Below are 17,745 nucleotides of genomic sequence, written 5' to 3'. Positions count from 1 at the left end.
CCATTCATCTCATTCATCGCAAGTACTGACTCTGATCTGCCCCCTTCCTGAGAGAACCTATAGAACATTGTAGTGATAAGAATCACTTCTTCCACATCACCAGACGAAACAATGGATAAGAGTCAAGTATGCCTCTGTATCCTTTATGGGAAGGGGAGTATGCAAGCTAAGGACCAAGGGGCTGGACTAATGTAAAATAAAGGAAATTCTATTGATAAGAACATGTTTCAAAATTGAAGCCAGCCTGGGCAGGAAAGTCTGTAAAAGTTATCCAGTTTGAAAGATGTCTTGTTTTAAATGTCTTTATTAAGAAGAAACATTTCTTTCTTTTTTAAAATACTTTTTAATTGTAAAAGTAGTGTACAGAGGGGTTCCAGTTTCATGAGTAAGGTACTGAGTACATTTTCTTTGGAGCATTCTTACCTCCTTTGTTTTTCCCCTACCATCCCTCCCTCCCCATTCCCCAACTCCTCCGTCCCTCCCACTCAAAAGTTGTAAAGTTCATTTTCAATGTAGTATCTTGTACATTTCATTGTTACAATGGGTCATTTCTTTCAAGTTGCTTATCCACTTGCATTTTTGTCTTGACTTACCTATTCATGTCTTTGATCCAGTCTCTCATGGAATATTCATATCTTTTGTTGACACTTGATAGTAAGTTTATTTTACTAACATTTTGTCATCGTTAACAAATACTTTTCCACTTACCTTTAAATTTGTATCTAATAGCATTTTAATGGTTAGAATATAGAAAATTATTTTCCACTATCATTTTAAAAAGCCCTTTTATTCAATCATAATTAATTTACTAATATACTTGGAACTCAAAAAATTAAATCCCCCAACAACAAATCCTCAAAGAAACAACTGCCCAATAAATAAGTGGGCTAAAGACTTAAAGAGAAACTTCTCTGAAGAAGAAAGAAGGATGGCCAATAGAAACATGAAGAAATGCTCAACATCCCTAGCCATAAAAGAAATGCAAATAAAAACAACATTGAGATACCACCTCACTCCAGTTAGAATGGCAAAAATCAAGAACTCTAACAACAACAGATGCTGGAGGGGATGTGGACAGAAGGGAACCTTACTTCATTGTTGGTGGGAATGTAAACTTGTTCAACCACTTTTGAAAGCAGTATGGAGGTTTCTCTAAAGACTTCACATAGAGCTCCCCTATGACCCAGCAATCCTACTTTTGGGCATTTACCCAAATGTTTACAAACAAGACCACACTAAAGCTACCAGCCCAACTATGTTTATTGCAGCATTATTTACCATAGCTAAGATATGGACCCAACCCAGATGCCCCTCAGTTGATGAATGGATCAAGAAAATGTGGTATATATACACAATGGAATTCTATGCCTCCATCAGAAAGAATGACATTGCCCCATTTGTTAGGAAATGGAAAAATTTGGAAAAAATTATATTAAGTGAAGTAAGCAAAGGCCCAAAGAAACATAGGTCCCATGGTTTCCCTTATTTGCAATATCTAGTATATGTATGAGTCAAGCAGAAAAGGTCAGATAATGTGATGTTAAGAAAATGAACCCTTAGATATGTATTTTAATGTTTTTTTCTTTCATGCATGTGTTTCTAATGCATTTATAAGATGATTTCTTTGTTGTTTTGTATGTCCCTCCCCCACAGTATAACCCCTGTTGTGCTGGTAGCTTTAGTGTGGTCTTGTTTGTAAACATTTGGGTAAATGCCCAAAAGTGGGATTGCTGGGTCACAGGGGAGCTGTATGTGGAGTCTTTTGAGGAACCTCCATACTGCTTTCCAAAGTGGTTGAACAAGTTTACACTCCCACCAACAATGCAGTAAGGTTCCCTTCTGTCCACATCCCCTCCAGCATCTGTTGTTATTAGAGTTCTTGATTATAGCCATTCTAACTGGGGTGAGGTGGTATCTCAATGTTTTGATTTACATTTCTTTTATGGCTAGGGATGTTGAGCATTTCTTCATGTGTCTATTGGCCATCCTTCTTTCTTCTTCAGAGAAGTTTCTCTTTAAGTCTTTAGCCTATTTATTGGGCAGTTGTTTCTTTGAGGATTTGTTGTTGGGGGATTTAATTTTTTGAGTTCAAGGTATATTTTAGATATGAGACCCTTGTCCGTTGTATGGCTAGTAAAGATCTTCTCCCAGTCCGTTGGCTTTCTATTGATCTTGCTAGCTATGTCCTTTGCCATGCAGAAGCTCTGCAATTTCATGCAATCCCATATGTCCAACCTTTCTTTGATTTGTTGTGTTTCCGGGTCTCTATTAAGAAAATTTCGGCCTGTGCCAAGGCGTCCTAGGGTTTCTCCTATTCCATCCTGTAATGTTTTCAGAATGTCTGCTTTGACCTCGAGGTCTTTGATCCATTTGGAGTTGATTCTGGTGCAGGGTGATATATAAGGATCTACCTTTAGTTTTCTACAAGTTGTTAACCAATTTTGCCAGCACCATTTATTGAAGAGGCTGTCTTTCTTCCATTCTATTTTTTACCTTTAAGAATTTGTGAAAAAGCCGGGCACCGGTGGCTCACTCCTGTAATCTTAGCTACTCAGGAGGCCGAGATCTGAGAATCACGGTTCAAAGCCAACTCGGGTAGGAAAGTCCATGAGACTCTTATCTCCAATAAACAACTAGAAAACCGGAAGTGGCTCTGTGGCTCAAGCAGTAGAGCACTCGCCTTGAGCTGAACAGTGCAGGAACAGCACCCAAGCCCAGAGTTTAAGCCCCATGACCAAACCAAAAAAAAAAAAAAAAAGCATTTGTGTAAAGGAGTTGCCATTTAACAAAGCAGCTTATGAATATATATTGATCAATGCCAACCCTCTCAACATTCTCATCCATCCCTCCCCTACATACTCTTCCTTCTCTCTTCTTAATTTTGTAGGATACACATGAAATAGCAAATGCATGCCCATATGTACACATATATGTGTATATAATGCATTCTGTTCTTTGAATTTTTGGTATCTTCTTTTTTTTTTTTGTTGTTGATCCTGAGGCTTGAACTCTTGGCCTGGGCGATGTCCCTGAACTCTTCAGCTCAAAGCAAGCACTCTACCACTTGAGTCACAGCACCTCTTCTGGTTTTCTGGTGGTTAATTGGAGATAAGAGTTTCATGGAGTTTCCTGCCTAGGCTGGCTTCTGTTGGTCTATTTTTTTTTTTTGTCAGTCGTGGGGCTTGAACTCTGGGCTTGAGCGCTGTCCCTGCGCTCTTCAGCTCAAGGTGAGTTCTCTATTGCTTGAGCCACAGCTCCACTTCCAGTTTTCCAGTGATTTATCGGAGATAAGATTCTCACGGAATTTCTTGCCCGGGCTGGCTTTGAACCAAGATCCTAAGATCTCAGCCTCCCGAGTAGCTAGGATTATAGGCATGAGCCACCAGCACCTGGCTGTTGGTCTATTCTTATATACACTGATATTTGATCCTAACTATATAATGTATTTTAATAAATTCAGTATAAGTTATCAGTACTGATCTTTTCCTTTTATTAATTCAAAGTATTTCTTTTATTTTTATTTTAAAATTTTTGACATAATAATTTTATATATTCATGGAGTATATTGTGAGATCTCAATGCATTTTACTATATAACCAGTAGTCATGAGATCAAGCTAATTGATATGGACAGATTACTTCACATATCATTTCTCTGAGTTGAGAGTATTCAAAGTTTTCTCTAGGGCTGGGAATGGGGCTAAGTGGTAGAGTGCTTGCCTAGCATGCATGAAGCCCTGGGTTCGAGTCCTCAGTACCACATAAACAGGAAAGGCCAGAAGTGCCACTATGGCTCAAGTGGTAGAGTGCTAGCTTTGAGAAAAAACAAAAGCTCAAGGACAGTGCTCAGTCCATGAGTTCAAGCCCCAGGACTGGAAAAAAAAAAAGTCTTCTCTACTAGCTGTTGTTTCAAACCAGTTACCTTACCATGCTATGAATGTTAGAGGTTATTCCTCCTATTCATCTGCTCCTCTGAGTCCATTAAGAATTCTTTCTCCACTCCTCTTTTCCCATACCCAGGGTCTGGTAACCACTATGCTATTCCTTACTTCCATGAACACAGTCTTCTAACTTCCACTTATCAGTGAGAACACAAGGCATTTGTATCTCTATGCCTGACATAGGCTTAACATAATATCCTCCAGTTCCACTTATATTGCTGCAATGACAGAACTTCATTTTTGAGGTTAAATTATATTCTATTGTCTACATGAGCCATTTTCCATTCATCTGTCAATGGACATATATATTGATTCTGTATCTTAGTTCTTGCAAATAGTGCTGCAATAAACATACAAATGTAAAAGTCTGATGTCATTTCCTTTGGTCATATGCCCAGAAGCGGAATGGCTAGATAAATGGTGAGTCTACTTTTAGCTTTTTGAGGAACCTCTATACTGTTTTATACTGGAGATAGTAATTTTTATTTCCACCAAAAATGTATGAAAATTTTCCTTGCTTCAGATCCATGTTAGTATTTCTTAGTTTCTGACTTTGGGATAAGAGCCATTCTAGTTGGAGTAAGGTGGTATCTCATTGTGGAAGATGTGATTAAAGTGGTAGAGCATTCCTAGCTAGTGCAAGGTTGAAATCAAGCCCAGTGCCACCATATTTTTTTAAAAAAGAGTATTTCTTTATTCAAGTTCCAGATCTACTTCCTTCAACTGTATTCTGAGACTTATTTTGTAACTTCAGTCCATACATCTTTTTTTCTAATTTATTGTTCTCTTAGAGGTGATATACAGTGGGGTTATCTTTACATACATCAGGTAGTAAGTACATTTCCTTTTGCATAGTATCATCTGTTCTCTCATTCTCTTCCATTCCCTCCTCCCATCTCCACCCACAAGTTACATCATTCACTTTCATCAATGCCCAGTGCACTACACTGTTGCACTTTTTCACCTTTTGGCTTCTGATTCTGTGTCCTTCCCCCACCCCCGCACTGATGTGCACATGAGTACACTGTATGTAAGGTAAAGAATAGTCATCAGAAAAAGAAGAAAACAATTTAAGAAAAAAGTCTTCTTTCCATATCTTTGAAGTACATTTCAGTATTATAATTTTATATCCATATGAAGAGGTGCTTGGATATTACACCTTTGTGATTTTCTCCTAAGACTATCCTCTTTTGGTTTCACTCTATGTGCATATCTAGAATTTTGTGTAATTTGTCATGTCCCATTTCATTTTAGATCTAATTTGCACATATCAGGGAGAACATGTACTGTTTGTCTCTCTGATATTGGCTTACTTAATATGATTTGTTCTAGTTCCACCCATTTCCCTGCAAATGACATTATTGTATTCTGTGTGTAGAATTCCATTGTATATAGGCACCACATTTTTTGGATCCACTCTATTGTGGGGCATCTGGGTTGTTTCCATATCTTGGCTATTGTGAATAGTGCAGCAATGAACAAGGATGTGCAGGTGTCCTTAGATGTCTAGGGTGGTATGGCTGGGTCATAGGGAAAGTCTATGTTTAGTTTTGGGGAGAACCTCCAGACTGCTTTCCAGAGTGTTTGTACTAGTTTACATTCCCACCAGCAGTGAAGCAGGATCCCTTTTTCCCACATCCCTGCCAGCATTTGTCAGAATTAAAAATGTTGGCTAATCTAACTGGGGTAAGATGGTATTTCATGGTTGTTTTGATTTGCATTTCCTTTATGGCCAGCCATTCTTCTTTTTAAAAAAATGTTTTAGTAGATTTCTGTTCCTTAAGACTTGATCTTAGCCCTATTCTTTGTCTGCACTTCTTCCTTCTTAGCTCAACATCTGACACTACTTTTTTTAGAAAGATTCAGATAGATCTTTAAGAGGTTAAGGTTTATTGCTTACTAGGAAATGGTGAAATTTTAAATTCTCTTTAAAAAAAAAAACTACAAGTCGAGTGCAATGGCTAAAGCCTATAATCCCAGCTACTTGAGAGGAGAGACTAGAGGATGATGAGCCAGCCCAGGCATTAAAAGTTTGTGAGATTCCACCTCAACCAATGGGTGAGTTCAGCGGCATGTGCATGTTATCCTAGCTATGGGGGGGGGGGGCAGTGGCTGGGAGCAGTGGTGCATGCCTGTCATCTTCAGTAACCCAGGGAAGCATAAGTAGGAGGATCACCCCCCAGACTAGCCCCTGCATCAAGCGAGATCCTTTCTTGGAAATAACATGTACAAAGGGGCTAGAAGTGTGGCTCAAGTGATAGAATGCATGCCTAGTTCAATCCCCAATACTAAACATCAAAACCCTATATGATATAAAGTAGTGTTATGTCATTTTTAGAGATGGGAGACCTTAACAAGGTCAAATAAAGGTCACACAGCTATTTGGTAGTTAAAGTTCTATTCTGACATAACTGCCATACTATAATATATAGCACTTAAAAGAAGGAAAGTGAATATTGAACAGTCTGTTTTCAAGTTGACATTATACGAACCACATATAGACTTGCTTTGGGAAATGAAAATGGTACAAGCAGTATGTTGTACTAATGGAAGGCTGTCATGAGATTACAAAAGGGCATGACTTGAATTGCTTAGATTATATAACTAGATGATATATTATTCACTACTAATTAATAATTAATGGCAGATGATATAATCCACATACAGTACCTTTCACAATGCCTAGCACATATCAGTTCCAAAGTATACATTACTTTTTGTTTACATTTTAACATCTTTAAAATCAGTAGGCCTCTTATAGCCAAAGTTTAATTGGCAGTATTTACCTTATGACTGACAGCATCTTAGAAATGATAGAGGGCATTAAGTGTTTAATAAATGTTTAGCTATTATATACAGGACAACCATTCATTCATCCAGCAAATATTTGCTCTATGTAAACCCTATGCCAGGCATTGTTCTCAGAAGAAGAGTATATGCAGTAACAACCCATTCTCATGTAGGTTACCTTCCAGTGGGAGACACACATGAATCCAATTAGTAAGGATATAACATGTTAGACAGTGATGATATGGGAAATATAGGAAGGGAAATGAAAGTAGATGGAGTGCTGTTTTACACAGGGAGGTCAGGGAATGGTTCACTGGCAGGGTGACAAAGAGATTGACTAGGGTAAGAATGTGAGCTACGAAGAAGCCATGGGAAAACCTCTCTAGGAGGAAGGCAGAGTGGATGACTTGAGCTAACAGCACCTTTGGGGGTCTTTGTAGCAGGAGGGCCAGCATAGCTGGAGTGGGGAGAATGAAAGTAGGTGATGAGGTGGGGATGGGGTGATTATACTTGGAAGCTTCCTGCAGGTAAAAATTTCTTGAAATCCTGTCAAAAAGGCTATAGATTTAGGAGTGGGGACTACACTAGAGTTCAGATTGCCAAATGTCTTGGCTACATTGCACTTAAAGCCAAGGGATAACTCAGGGAGGGATAGGGATGGCATTAATTTAAGGAAAGTGATGAGAGAGTTCCATTTAGTCTCTTAAACACACTAATGCATAGTCAAAATGATTCATGGTGCAGAAGAGTTTGAGGGCAAAATGATAATAATACATGATCAGAATAACTAGATGAAGCTACTCAGAAATAGGTGGTATTCAGGGCTTAACACTACTAATAAGGTACACCACAAACTGACTTTGAATTTGATCTTTCAAGAACATGTGGCACAACCCTCAATACTCAAGTGGGCTGAACAAAACTGAAGTTGCTTTAGGAATATTGAAGAACATTTATAAAGTGACTACACACAGGCTAATAAAGCATAGAAATCAGAATTCTGTAACTATTTAATACAGAATGGGGAACAACTGGTCCATAGGCTATATAAAGCCCTGAAAAATCATTTGGCATGTGAAGAACAGACATACATGATTCTCTTTGGCTACCCTCGGCCATCTGCCTATATTGATAATTTTATGTGGCCCACAAACTATAAGTATCCAAATGACACTTGGCATTTAATGTAAGGCACATACTTTACATTTACAAAGCAGTTTCTTAGAAGAGCAGGATGTATAGTAAAGAGCATTGACTTTGAAAACAGATTAAGCTGGGCTCAAATGTCAGTTTTGCCACTTACTTCCAAGTAATTTTGGTTAATTATCCAATTCAAGCTTATGCTTGCTAATATGTTGTGAATTAGGAATGATATCCCTAAACTTGAGTTGCTGTGAGGACTATATAAAATAATGTGTGGGAAGTGGCGCTGTGGCTCAAGTGGTAGAGCGCTCACCTGGAATTGAAGAGCTGAGAGACAATGCCCAAGCCCAGAGTTCAAGCCCCATGACTGACAAAAAAAAGTGTTTACAAAGTGCATAGCACCAGAACAGTTCAATGAAACTATAGCTGTTTGTCCTAGTAAAAATGCATTGCATCCTGTGATTCCTGGTTTTTTGTTGCTTTTTTTTTTTTGGGGGGGGGGGAGTCGGTCGTGGGGCTTGAACTCTGGGCCTGGGCGCTGTCCCTCAGCTCTTCAGCTCAAGGCAAATGCTTTACCACTTGAGCCACAGCACCATTTCCAGTTTTCTGGTGATTAATTGGAGATAAGAATCTCATGGACTTTCCTGCCAAGGCTGGCTTTGAACCGTGATCATCAGATCTCAGCCTCCTGAGTAGCTAGGTGTGAGCCACCAGCTCCCAGTGCGTCCTGTAATTTCTGTAAGCATGCATTCTTCTTGACACAAAGCAGTAAAAGCAAAGGTGCAGAAAAACATGAGTTTAGAGTTCTAAAGAGAGTATTAGAACTTGGGGGCCTGGTTGAAATGATAAAACACCTATCTTGTAAGTACGAAATCCTATGTTCAAACCTCAGTACCATCACAAAGAATGTAAAGACAGAAAGTACTAGCATTAGAAAATTATTTTCATTGAACTTAGGTGGATGAACTTTCAAGTTGACTTTTAGATATTTGGCAACTCTCACACCAACATATATAAACTCACTCTTCTTGCTAGCAACAACCTTAAAATAAGGTGCAGAATTGTGAAATATATTCAGTGAAGGAGCTGAGACAGGGAAAGTTGGATTCTAGTACCAAAATTGCAAGGTAAAACCATTTTTAAATTAATTAAAGAACTAGTAAATGCCTAACAATTAGAAAATAAAAAATCCTATTATTCCTGAACTATAGAGAAAGTTAACAATAAGTTCCTTCTCCCAACAAAAATATTTTAAAAGGAGTGGTTTTATGTATATGTTGTGATGTCTGTCATTCAGTCATATAACACATGAGGGCCTTTTCAGAAAAGGCACAGTTCCTCTCTTAACCCCTGTATGTCTTGCTCAGAATAGAATGAACTGTGAATATATTACATCAGTGCAGATAGACATGTGTGTAATAAAAAATGTATTTGGTAAATAGCTTTTCTATTCATTACACTTCCATAGTTTGCTTTCATTGTGATTTTATGACCAGAAAGGCCCCCATATTTGGAGTTTCTATTAAAAAAAAGTTCTAATGTCTTTCTAATGATAGGACTTGAACAAGTTGTAGACCAAAGAGATCATGATTCCCATTAACAATTCAAAAGAATAGAACTTAAAAAACAGGTTAGACAAATTAAGCTGTTAATGCTGATCATACAGAATAAAAGTAAATTTTTACCCATAGTAGCATAGACTATAACATCTTTATTGGTTTTAGTATATTAATCTAAAATAACACATATCAGATCAAACAGAAGTATCACAGTATGCTTTATTTTGCAGGTATTCATTACTTCTCTAAGTTGATAAATCTAAAACTTTATAAGCAGCAGCAAGCATTAGCTTAGGTAAAAAAAATCATTCCATTCATGACTTCAAAGTCCCACGGTCTGGTATTAGCAAAGCTAACACTCAGTTCAGACTTTGAGGTTCCTGTATTTTATTAAGGTGAAGCAACTTTTGTTTTAACCCTCTGTTAACATTTATATTTTATTCTCAATGAATTAAACATGTTAACTAATTTATCTAGAATAAAGCCATGATACCTAAATAAGAATTAATGTCTCTAATCTCCTACCTAAAATGTATTTTAAAAAGAACCTGTAATATTCAATTCATATACTTGCCAAGGTCATAGGCTGCTTTAACCAATCTGACTTTTAGACAATCATTCAAAAATATGCATAAAATGAGACCCTGTTCCTTATGGTACTATCATTTTGTTACTTGTTTCTTTTTACCAAATAACAAATAAGTAGATGTTATTATAGGAAGACATTTTACACGGAAAGCATTCTTTATATATTAGGGTAAACAGAGAACTTGGGTCAGTAAGGCAGAGCTACATAGTACTAAAGATTGAAGACATGTTGTCATGATGTATATACAGCTCAGATAGTAAGGAAGTATATTGATGAACTTTTTTAAACAAAATTTTATTATACCAGTTATTGGCAAAGACTTCTAGCATCATTGACAATACAGAGGTGAGCAACTGCATTGTGCTGAGAGGTAGATTGGAACTTAAATCTTTGATTGAAAAACTAGGGTTATTTAAGCTTTACTACACTCATTTGTTCTGGTTTTAGCTTAAAATTTTAATTCAAAGAAAATTTCTGAAGTGAAAAAAGATCTTCAGGAGCTTGTTTTTGGTTGAATGGAGAGATAAAACAACTTCATAAAATAAATTCCTACCTAATGCTCATGAGAGGTGTGCAAACTTGCCATTTGGGTCTTGACAACCACAGCACTGTGCTACCAAATAAAAGGGCAAGTCAGCAGCTGAACAATCAAGCAAACACAAGGATGAAGGGTTTCTAATACCTTATTCCAGAAGATGGAAATTTTAGAGGTCCCTATAGAAATCTAAGTCTTTGTAAAGATCAAAAACTACAGAATAAACCTGGGGCAGCTTTGGTTAAACAACCACCTGACTGATGACATGGCATGTCCCACTAGTCTCTAGAGTTAGTACTTGCTGCCATAAGAAAAAAATCAATGCATTAGGAATATTAATGTGAACTCACTCATATAAGGAATCAGAGAGTTCAGGAGGCACACAACATACATAGATTTGGTTAGTGCAAGATGAATTGGCTTTCGAAACAAGTTAAAGCTCTACAGGGAAAGCCTCTGAATCATAACCTTGAACAACCATAAGTGAAATCCCCTTGTACTACTAATGTATGCTGATAAGTCTTTAAAAAAATAACCCACATTCAATCAACACCTTTAAAAAAGGTGATGGGCTTACTTTTTCCTTCAGCATAAATACCAAGTCTGAGATAATATTTTACAAACTCTAGAAGACAAAAATATGATAAAAGAAAAAAAAGCTGGGCATTGGTGGCTCATGTCTATAATCCTAGCTCCTCAGGAGGCTGAGTATTGTGAGGATTGTGGTTTGAAGCCAGCAGGCAGGAAACTTTGTGAGACTCTTATCTACCAATTAATTACCAAACAAACAGCCCAAAGTGGACCTGTGGCTCAAGTGTTTGAGTGCTAGCCTTGAGAAAAAAGCTCAGGGACAGTGCTCAGACCCTGAGTTCAAGCCCCAGGACCATCTCTCTGTCTCTGTTTCTCTCTCTTTCACACACACACACACACAAATACTGCTAAAATAGCCATTAATAGTAATGGAGAAATCTACTAGATTTTTTTGCTACTAGATACATTATTATTGTGACTGTTTTTGGCAGTACTGGGGATAGGACCCAGGGACTTGCAAGTGATCACTGAGCTACACTCTCAACCCTCTGTCTTTTTTAACTAACAGAAAGACACATATTTAAATAATGTTCATGAAAAGGTAGGGAAAGGAAGTCTTATTAAGAATCAAAGTTTGTGTTTGCCACCAATGAAAATGAATTCATTATGTTCTTGAATTTATTTCCAGAAGCAACAATTCTCTCACAACTTTGATTTTTGCAAATAACAAAGTAGCAAAATACAAGTAACTGCAACATATAAAATTGTACTTCAGTAAAAATGCTTTTATAATTGGATCCAGAGGCTTGAAATCACTATTTACTTTAAAAAGACATATGCTAAGCCATAATTTTTCTTTCAATTACATTTTAACAAATGAAGAAAGTGAAGATGGAAAAAGGGTCCTAATACATTTTCTTGTTAAGTGTTACTCATGCCCAAGTTAGCTAGCAACTCTGAGGTTAGTTTGTATATCTTAAACAATCTATTGCACAGTACTTCCTGGCTTTAAGCCAATGGAAACATAACTTCTGATTGCAAGATAAGCACTAGATTTCATTGTTTATACAGACTGATAACCAGTACGACTTTTTCGTCTTCCAATCATATAAGATATAAATACAACAATTATAAGGGAGCCCAACGCCACACCCACTGCAACAGGAATAAGAAAGTTGAGGTCAGAGTCAGCAGAACATTCTTCAGCTGTTAGAAAAGAACAGACAGAGAGCAAGGAAAGGAAATTAGTAAAGGATGCATTTAAGTAGAAACAAACAAGAAATAAACATTTGATGCGATGTACAAGTCATTATGTCCAAAACGAACTTTACAACTTTTGTTTGTGAGTGGTGGGGGGTATGGGAGAGGGGAGAACTGTGGGGGAGGGCAGGAGGAGGATGGGAAAAGATGGGAATGGGAAACAAAGAGGACGTTACAATACTTTATAAAAAATGTACTCATTATCTTGCACATGTAATTGTAACCCCTCTGTACATTGTTTTCAACAAAAATAAATGAACAAATAAATAAATAAATAAATTTTAAAACAAAAAAAAAGAAAGAAATATTTGAGTGTGCATTGGATTAGTCTTTTCTTGGATTAATCTTATTTTTTTTTCAAATTGCACCTGAACAATTCACAGCAGCTGGATCATCCCATATCTTACTATCACTTCATTTAAAATCACATCCAATTCCTCAGCACCAAAAGTAGACATTAAGTGGAGAATAAAAGAGTCCAAATAGAGAATTAGGCTTGCCCAGTATGGCATGATTTTACATTTAATTTTCTAATAGCACTGGAGAAAAGAGCAATCATCTACATGTAAAACAATTGCCTGTGCATTTTCTTGCTGTTTCTCCCTTGCCACATCTGCCATTAAAGTATAAATAAGAATGCTGAAGTAAATGGGGCTGGAAGTGTGGTTCAATGGTAGAGAGCTTGAGGCCCTAGCATGCTTGAGGCCCCGAGTTCCATCCCCAGCACCACATAAAAAAATTGTATGGCTGGGAATGTGGCTTAGTGTTAGAGCGCTTGCCTCGCATGCATGAAGCCCTGGGTTCGATTCCTCAGTACCACATAAACAGAAAAAGATGGAAGTGGTGCTGTGGATCAAGTGGTAGAGTGCTAGCCTTGAGCAAAAGAAGCTCAGGGACAATGCCCAGGCCCTGAGTTCAAGCCCCAGGACTGGCAAAAAAAAAAAATTGTCCATACAATTCAGTTAGGTTAAAAATACTTAGGATAAAGAAATACAGTACAGCCAGGTGTTTGTGGCTCACACCTATAATCCTAGCTACTCAGGAGGCTGGGATCTGAGGATTGCAGTTCAAAACCAGCCAGGGCTGGAAAGTCTGTGAAACTCTTTATCTGTAATTAACCACCAGATAACCTCAAGTGGAGCTGTGACACAAAGTGATAGAACACTAGCTTTGGGCAGAAAAGCTCAGGGACAATGCCCAGGCCCTGAGTTCAAGCCCCATGAATTAAAAAAAAAAAAAAGAAATAGTCTAATATTTTGATACAGACATTAGGTAGCTATGAGGTCATATAATTGATTTCTGCTGTTTGGTGGCCTGGAAAAATGACAGAATCAAATACACAGAAGTCCATTCCATTGCACTACCGGAAGGCACTGTACAATATAGGTTTTGAGCTCAGAATTCAACTAAATTTGAATCTGGACTCACTCAAGACTTAGCTGAAGGACCTTGTCCAAGTATTTAAACTAGGCCTCACTATATATATCCCCATTTTATAAAGTATTTGAGGATTAAATACATCTGAAAGCATCTGATAAAAAACCAGGTAGTCCACAATTTGTTCCCTTCTTTCTCTCAATCTCTGTAATCTCATCCAAAAACATCAAAAAGTTTGACTTACTAAAGAGAGGCCATAATGGAAGTGTTCTATATATTATTATCGGAAAGGCCAATATTCACTACTTAAAAGTACTTAAGGAAAAGAAAGTCCATGAGACTCTCATCTCCAACTAACCAGCAAAAAAAAAGCTAAAAATGGAGCTATGGCTCAAATGGTAGAGACAGGGCCTAGGTCCTGAGTTCAAACTCTAGGAGTGGCACACAACCATATTTAAGCAAAACAGTACAGCAACTCCAAGTGTCTAACTTTGATCTCATCATCTCCTGCATAAACTAGCAGCTAGCAGTTGTTTCCTTATTTAGATTTCATTTTTGGCAAAATACTAACAATAGCCTTGCTGTCCAGTGGACATGGAAGCTCAGTGGAGTTACTCCCTTGTCTGCAAAATTATGGCATTTGAGTAAATAATCCTGAAGTTCCTTTCCAGCATAAGACTAATTACCCTAATGTGATATTTGGTGTATTTTGTGATATAAATGTGTATACTTTCTTTAATTTTTACTTTTCATCCTCTTATACTTTTGCTATTCACACAAAATTTGTTATGGTTCTAGAAACATAATGAGGATTTCATTAACCCCATTAGCCTCTTTGGAAGAACTTACTGTATTTTACTGAAAGCCCTCAAACACATCAAGAGCTGAGTAAGAAGATACAGTGTGCTGTTAATCAGCAAATTCCAGAAACCTGAATGAGCCAACATATACATGCAAATTGATAACCTCTTCAATATGAAACTCTTCTCATCTATTAAGCTTCCTTCTTATTTATCTATACATTCAATACCTGTGCTTCAATACGATGGCCCATGTTTCAGTAAGGGCTGATTGTCTAGCTCATTTTAATGCCAGCAGCCTCTGTCTATGTCCCCATAATGGCCGTCTGGAAGAAGGAACAGCCTCCCACTTTGCTTTACCACCTCCCTTCTTAGATTGATGTGAGCTTACATTTCATAAGTACCAGCATGATGACAAAACTAAATCAATTGTAATGCTCCAGAGATCAACAAGATGAAGTAGAAAAACACAACACAATCTGTCCTAATTAGTTCATACACTATTTCTATCTTTCAATGTTAATCAGGCATCCAAAGAGCAAAGAAAAAAGGAAACCAATGTATGTGGTTATATATGTTTGAATCTTTTCAGTCTATACTGATGAAAAAGAAATAATAAAAGACCTTTAATTCTAAAACCAGCTTAAGTTCTGTGGAAGCCTCTTGGGACTGTTTTTACCTAAGGCGGGGGGGGGGGGGAATCACAAACCTGAGGTAGTAATTTCGTCCATAACACGAATGGGAAAAACAACAACAGCAAAAGTCACAACTTTAAAAATGTGGATAGTCTTCAGGACAGCCTCTACTTCACTCCACTGACAAATAAGGTTATGTATATCTGATGGGCATGAATTTCACATCAATACTTACTGAACAAACTATCTGCAAAGGTACAGTGATGAGTTTAAACCGGTATAGTTTCATGCATTGAAACAGAACACCAGTAGTAAAACAATATTTATTAATTCCAGTAAGATACAACTATGTATTTTATTCTTATAATGACCATGTTAATAAATTTAAGGCATCTTAGGTTAGAACCAAAATTTGGCCAAAGCTTAAGACACATCTTAAAACATTACATATCAAGAGTCTAACAAGTTGTCTCCAGGACCTGTAAATACAACACTTTCAACTTTAACCTCATCAAGGGAAGAACAGTTTTTATTAGTAAATACTAACCTCAAAGTTCTGGGGTTTAGATTTAAGAATTAAAAGTTATCAGCATAGCAATTTTAAGGAACAGAGTGTTTCATATGCTAAGAAGCAGGGAAACTTTGTTATTTGCATGTATTTTTGTGTAATAAATCAGATTGCAGGTTTTAAAATTGCTCATATCCAGCATGATGGCGCTTGAGACCAATAAAATAAGCCAGCAACACTAGAATAAGTACTCCTGCCAAGGCTGCTCCCACCGCTATGGGCACAAGGAAGTTGTCGTCATCTGCACTGCAGTCTTGAGCTAGATGTGGAGAAAGGAAAATTGAGAACAGAAACAAAGACAAAATTCCATATCTGCCCATTTTAAGTTAAAATGACAGCACTTCCCAACTCACCTATTTTATTCTGTTTTGTTGGTAGGACTGGGGTTTGAACTCAGAGCCTCATGTGTACTATGGAGGCACTCTACCACTTGAGCCACACTCCCAACCTTTTTCTCAGACTCAAATACTTCCTCCTGTGCAACTGACCTTAGACCACAATCCTCTTATACCTCCCAAGTAGCTAGAATCACAGACTTTACCATCACATCCAGCTTGTTTACTGAGATTGAGTCTCACTACTTATTGCCCAGGCTAACCTTGAAATTCAAGCCTCCTGCTCTCTGCCTCTCAGGTAGCTGGGATTACAAGTGTGCATCACTATGCTCAGCCCCACATTTCTTTTTTTAAATAAGTTTTTTATTGTGAAAATACTGTACAGAGGGGTTATAATCACATGAGCAAGGTAATGAGTACATTTCTTATCAAGCATTGTTGCCTCCTCCTTTGATTTCTTTTGTTTTTAAACCAAGGTAACAAGTCATTGGCATTCATTATCAACAAATGAGGTAGATGTTCCTTGAGTGAATCTCCAATAACCAAATCATATGCTTTTTGAAACAAAAAGGTCAATTATTGGTCAAAAAAGTATACAGTGATCACATAGTTCCCAGATTCCTTTAGCAAAAGATAACGAATGAATATAATTAGCTTTTCCTTGGATGTGAGCCTTCAAAGGTAAATGTTATGTTGAAAAAGTACATGGCCTGGAATAGTGAACATCAGGAAATAACTCTCCAAGTAAACATCTATGCAAAGCAGACACAAGAAATGAATGAGTAGCAATCTGAGGTCATTTCATAATGGTTAAGAAAGCTATAAAATGTCCCTGGTGTCATAAGGGTTCATTTAAAGATGCTCAATCTGGAGTGACAGCTAGGCAAGGAAATCAATAGTTATAATTTGAAAATATGCCATGTGGTAGGGGCAACCAATACACAAAAGTTATTAGGGAAGTGTTTCACATACACACTCAACTCAGCCTTGTTACACAGCACTTTGAAAAGGTCACATTTGAGCTGACTTTTAAAGATAAATAGGAATTAACCAAGCAAGTAATCATTATAGATATAAGAAAAAAAGAGGCAAAAAGACAGACTAAGAAAACATGGCACTACAGGGGCAAAGCAAGATTAGCATAGCCAAAACATTGAGCCAAGAGGCAGAATACATACTAAGACCAGCTTACAGAACTAGCACATTATGCTTGGTTGTTATGCTTTATCCCAATGGGAAAAAGTCCTCATCAGCATATTTGTTTAAGAAATTATGGCAGATGGAAGACTAGCAGTAATTAAGTGAGGATGCATCCTTATTGCTAGAGGCCAATTACCCTATAACACAGACCTGAACTGGGTAAATAAGGCACAGATGCAAGAGAGACTGAATATTCATTTCAAAGTTAGAATTGACCAAATTGATGTACAGGGTATAGGAAGAGGTGATAACAAGATAGTTTCCAATTCTATACTTTATTATGTAAATGCTGGTGCCAGTCATTATGATAGTAATCCAAGAGGAAGAACTACGCATTTCAGATTTATTATGTTTGTAGGTGTTGAGAATGGATGGGTAGGAGATCAGGAAAAGATATGTGGAAAGGGGAGACACTCCGTTTTTGATTGAGTTTAAGGTATCTAAAGTGGCTATATAAACCTAAATGGTAATAAAAATCATAGA

At 37.3% G+C, this 17,745-nt stretch overlaps 1 protein-coding gene across 2 annotated transcripts in view; it reads right to left on the bottom strand.

Annotated features, from left to right (window-relative positions):
- Nucleotides 1-12,122: 12,122 nt before the first annotated feature.
- The window catches only part of Lamp2 (lysosomal associated membrane protein 2), a 50,424-nt gene continuing 44,801 nt past the window's right edge, over nt 12,123-17,745 (bottom strand). The window contains exon 9 of one of the 2 annotated variants that reach the window (XM_070039803.1): nt 12,123-12,293. In XM_070039803.1, the coding sequence (XP_069895904.1) occupies nt 12,151-12,293 (143 nt within the window). In that variant the 3' untranslated portion in view covers nt 12,123-12,150. Of the gene's footprint in view, nt 12,294-15,463; nt 15,987-17,745 lie in introns of those variants that run through there. The other variant, XM_070039805.1, reaches the window with a different exon arrangement.

This window comes from Dipodomys merriami, unplaced genomic scaffold (genome assembly GCF_024711535.1).
Source record: "Dipodomys merriami isolate MVZ:Mamm:240054 unplaced genomic scaffold, mDipMer1.0.p SCAF_3, whole genome shotgun sequence".
NCBI classification, from domain to species: Eukaryota; Metazoa; Chordata; class Mammalia; order Rodentia; family Heteromyidae; genus Dipodomys; species Dipodomys merriami.
This window is presented reverse-complemented; position numbering and strand designations above follow the sequence as displayed.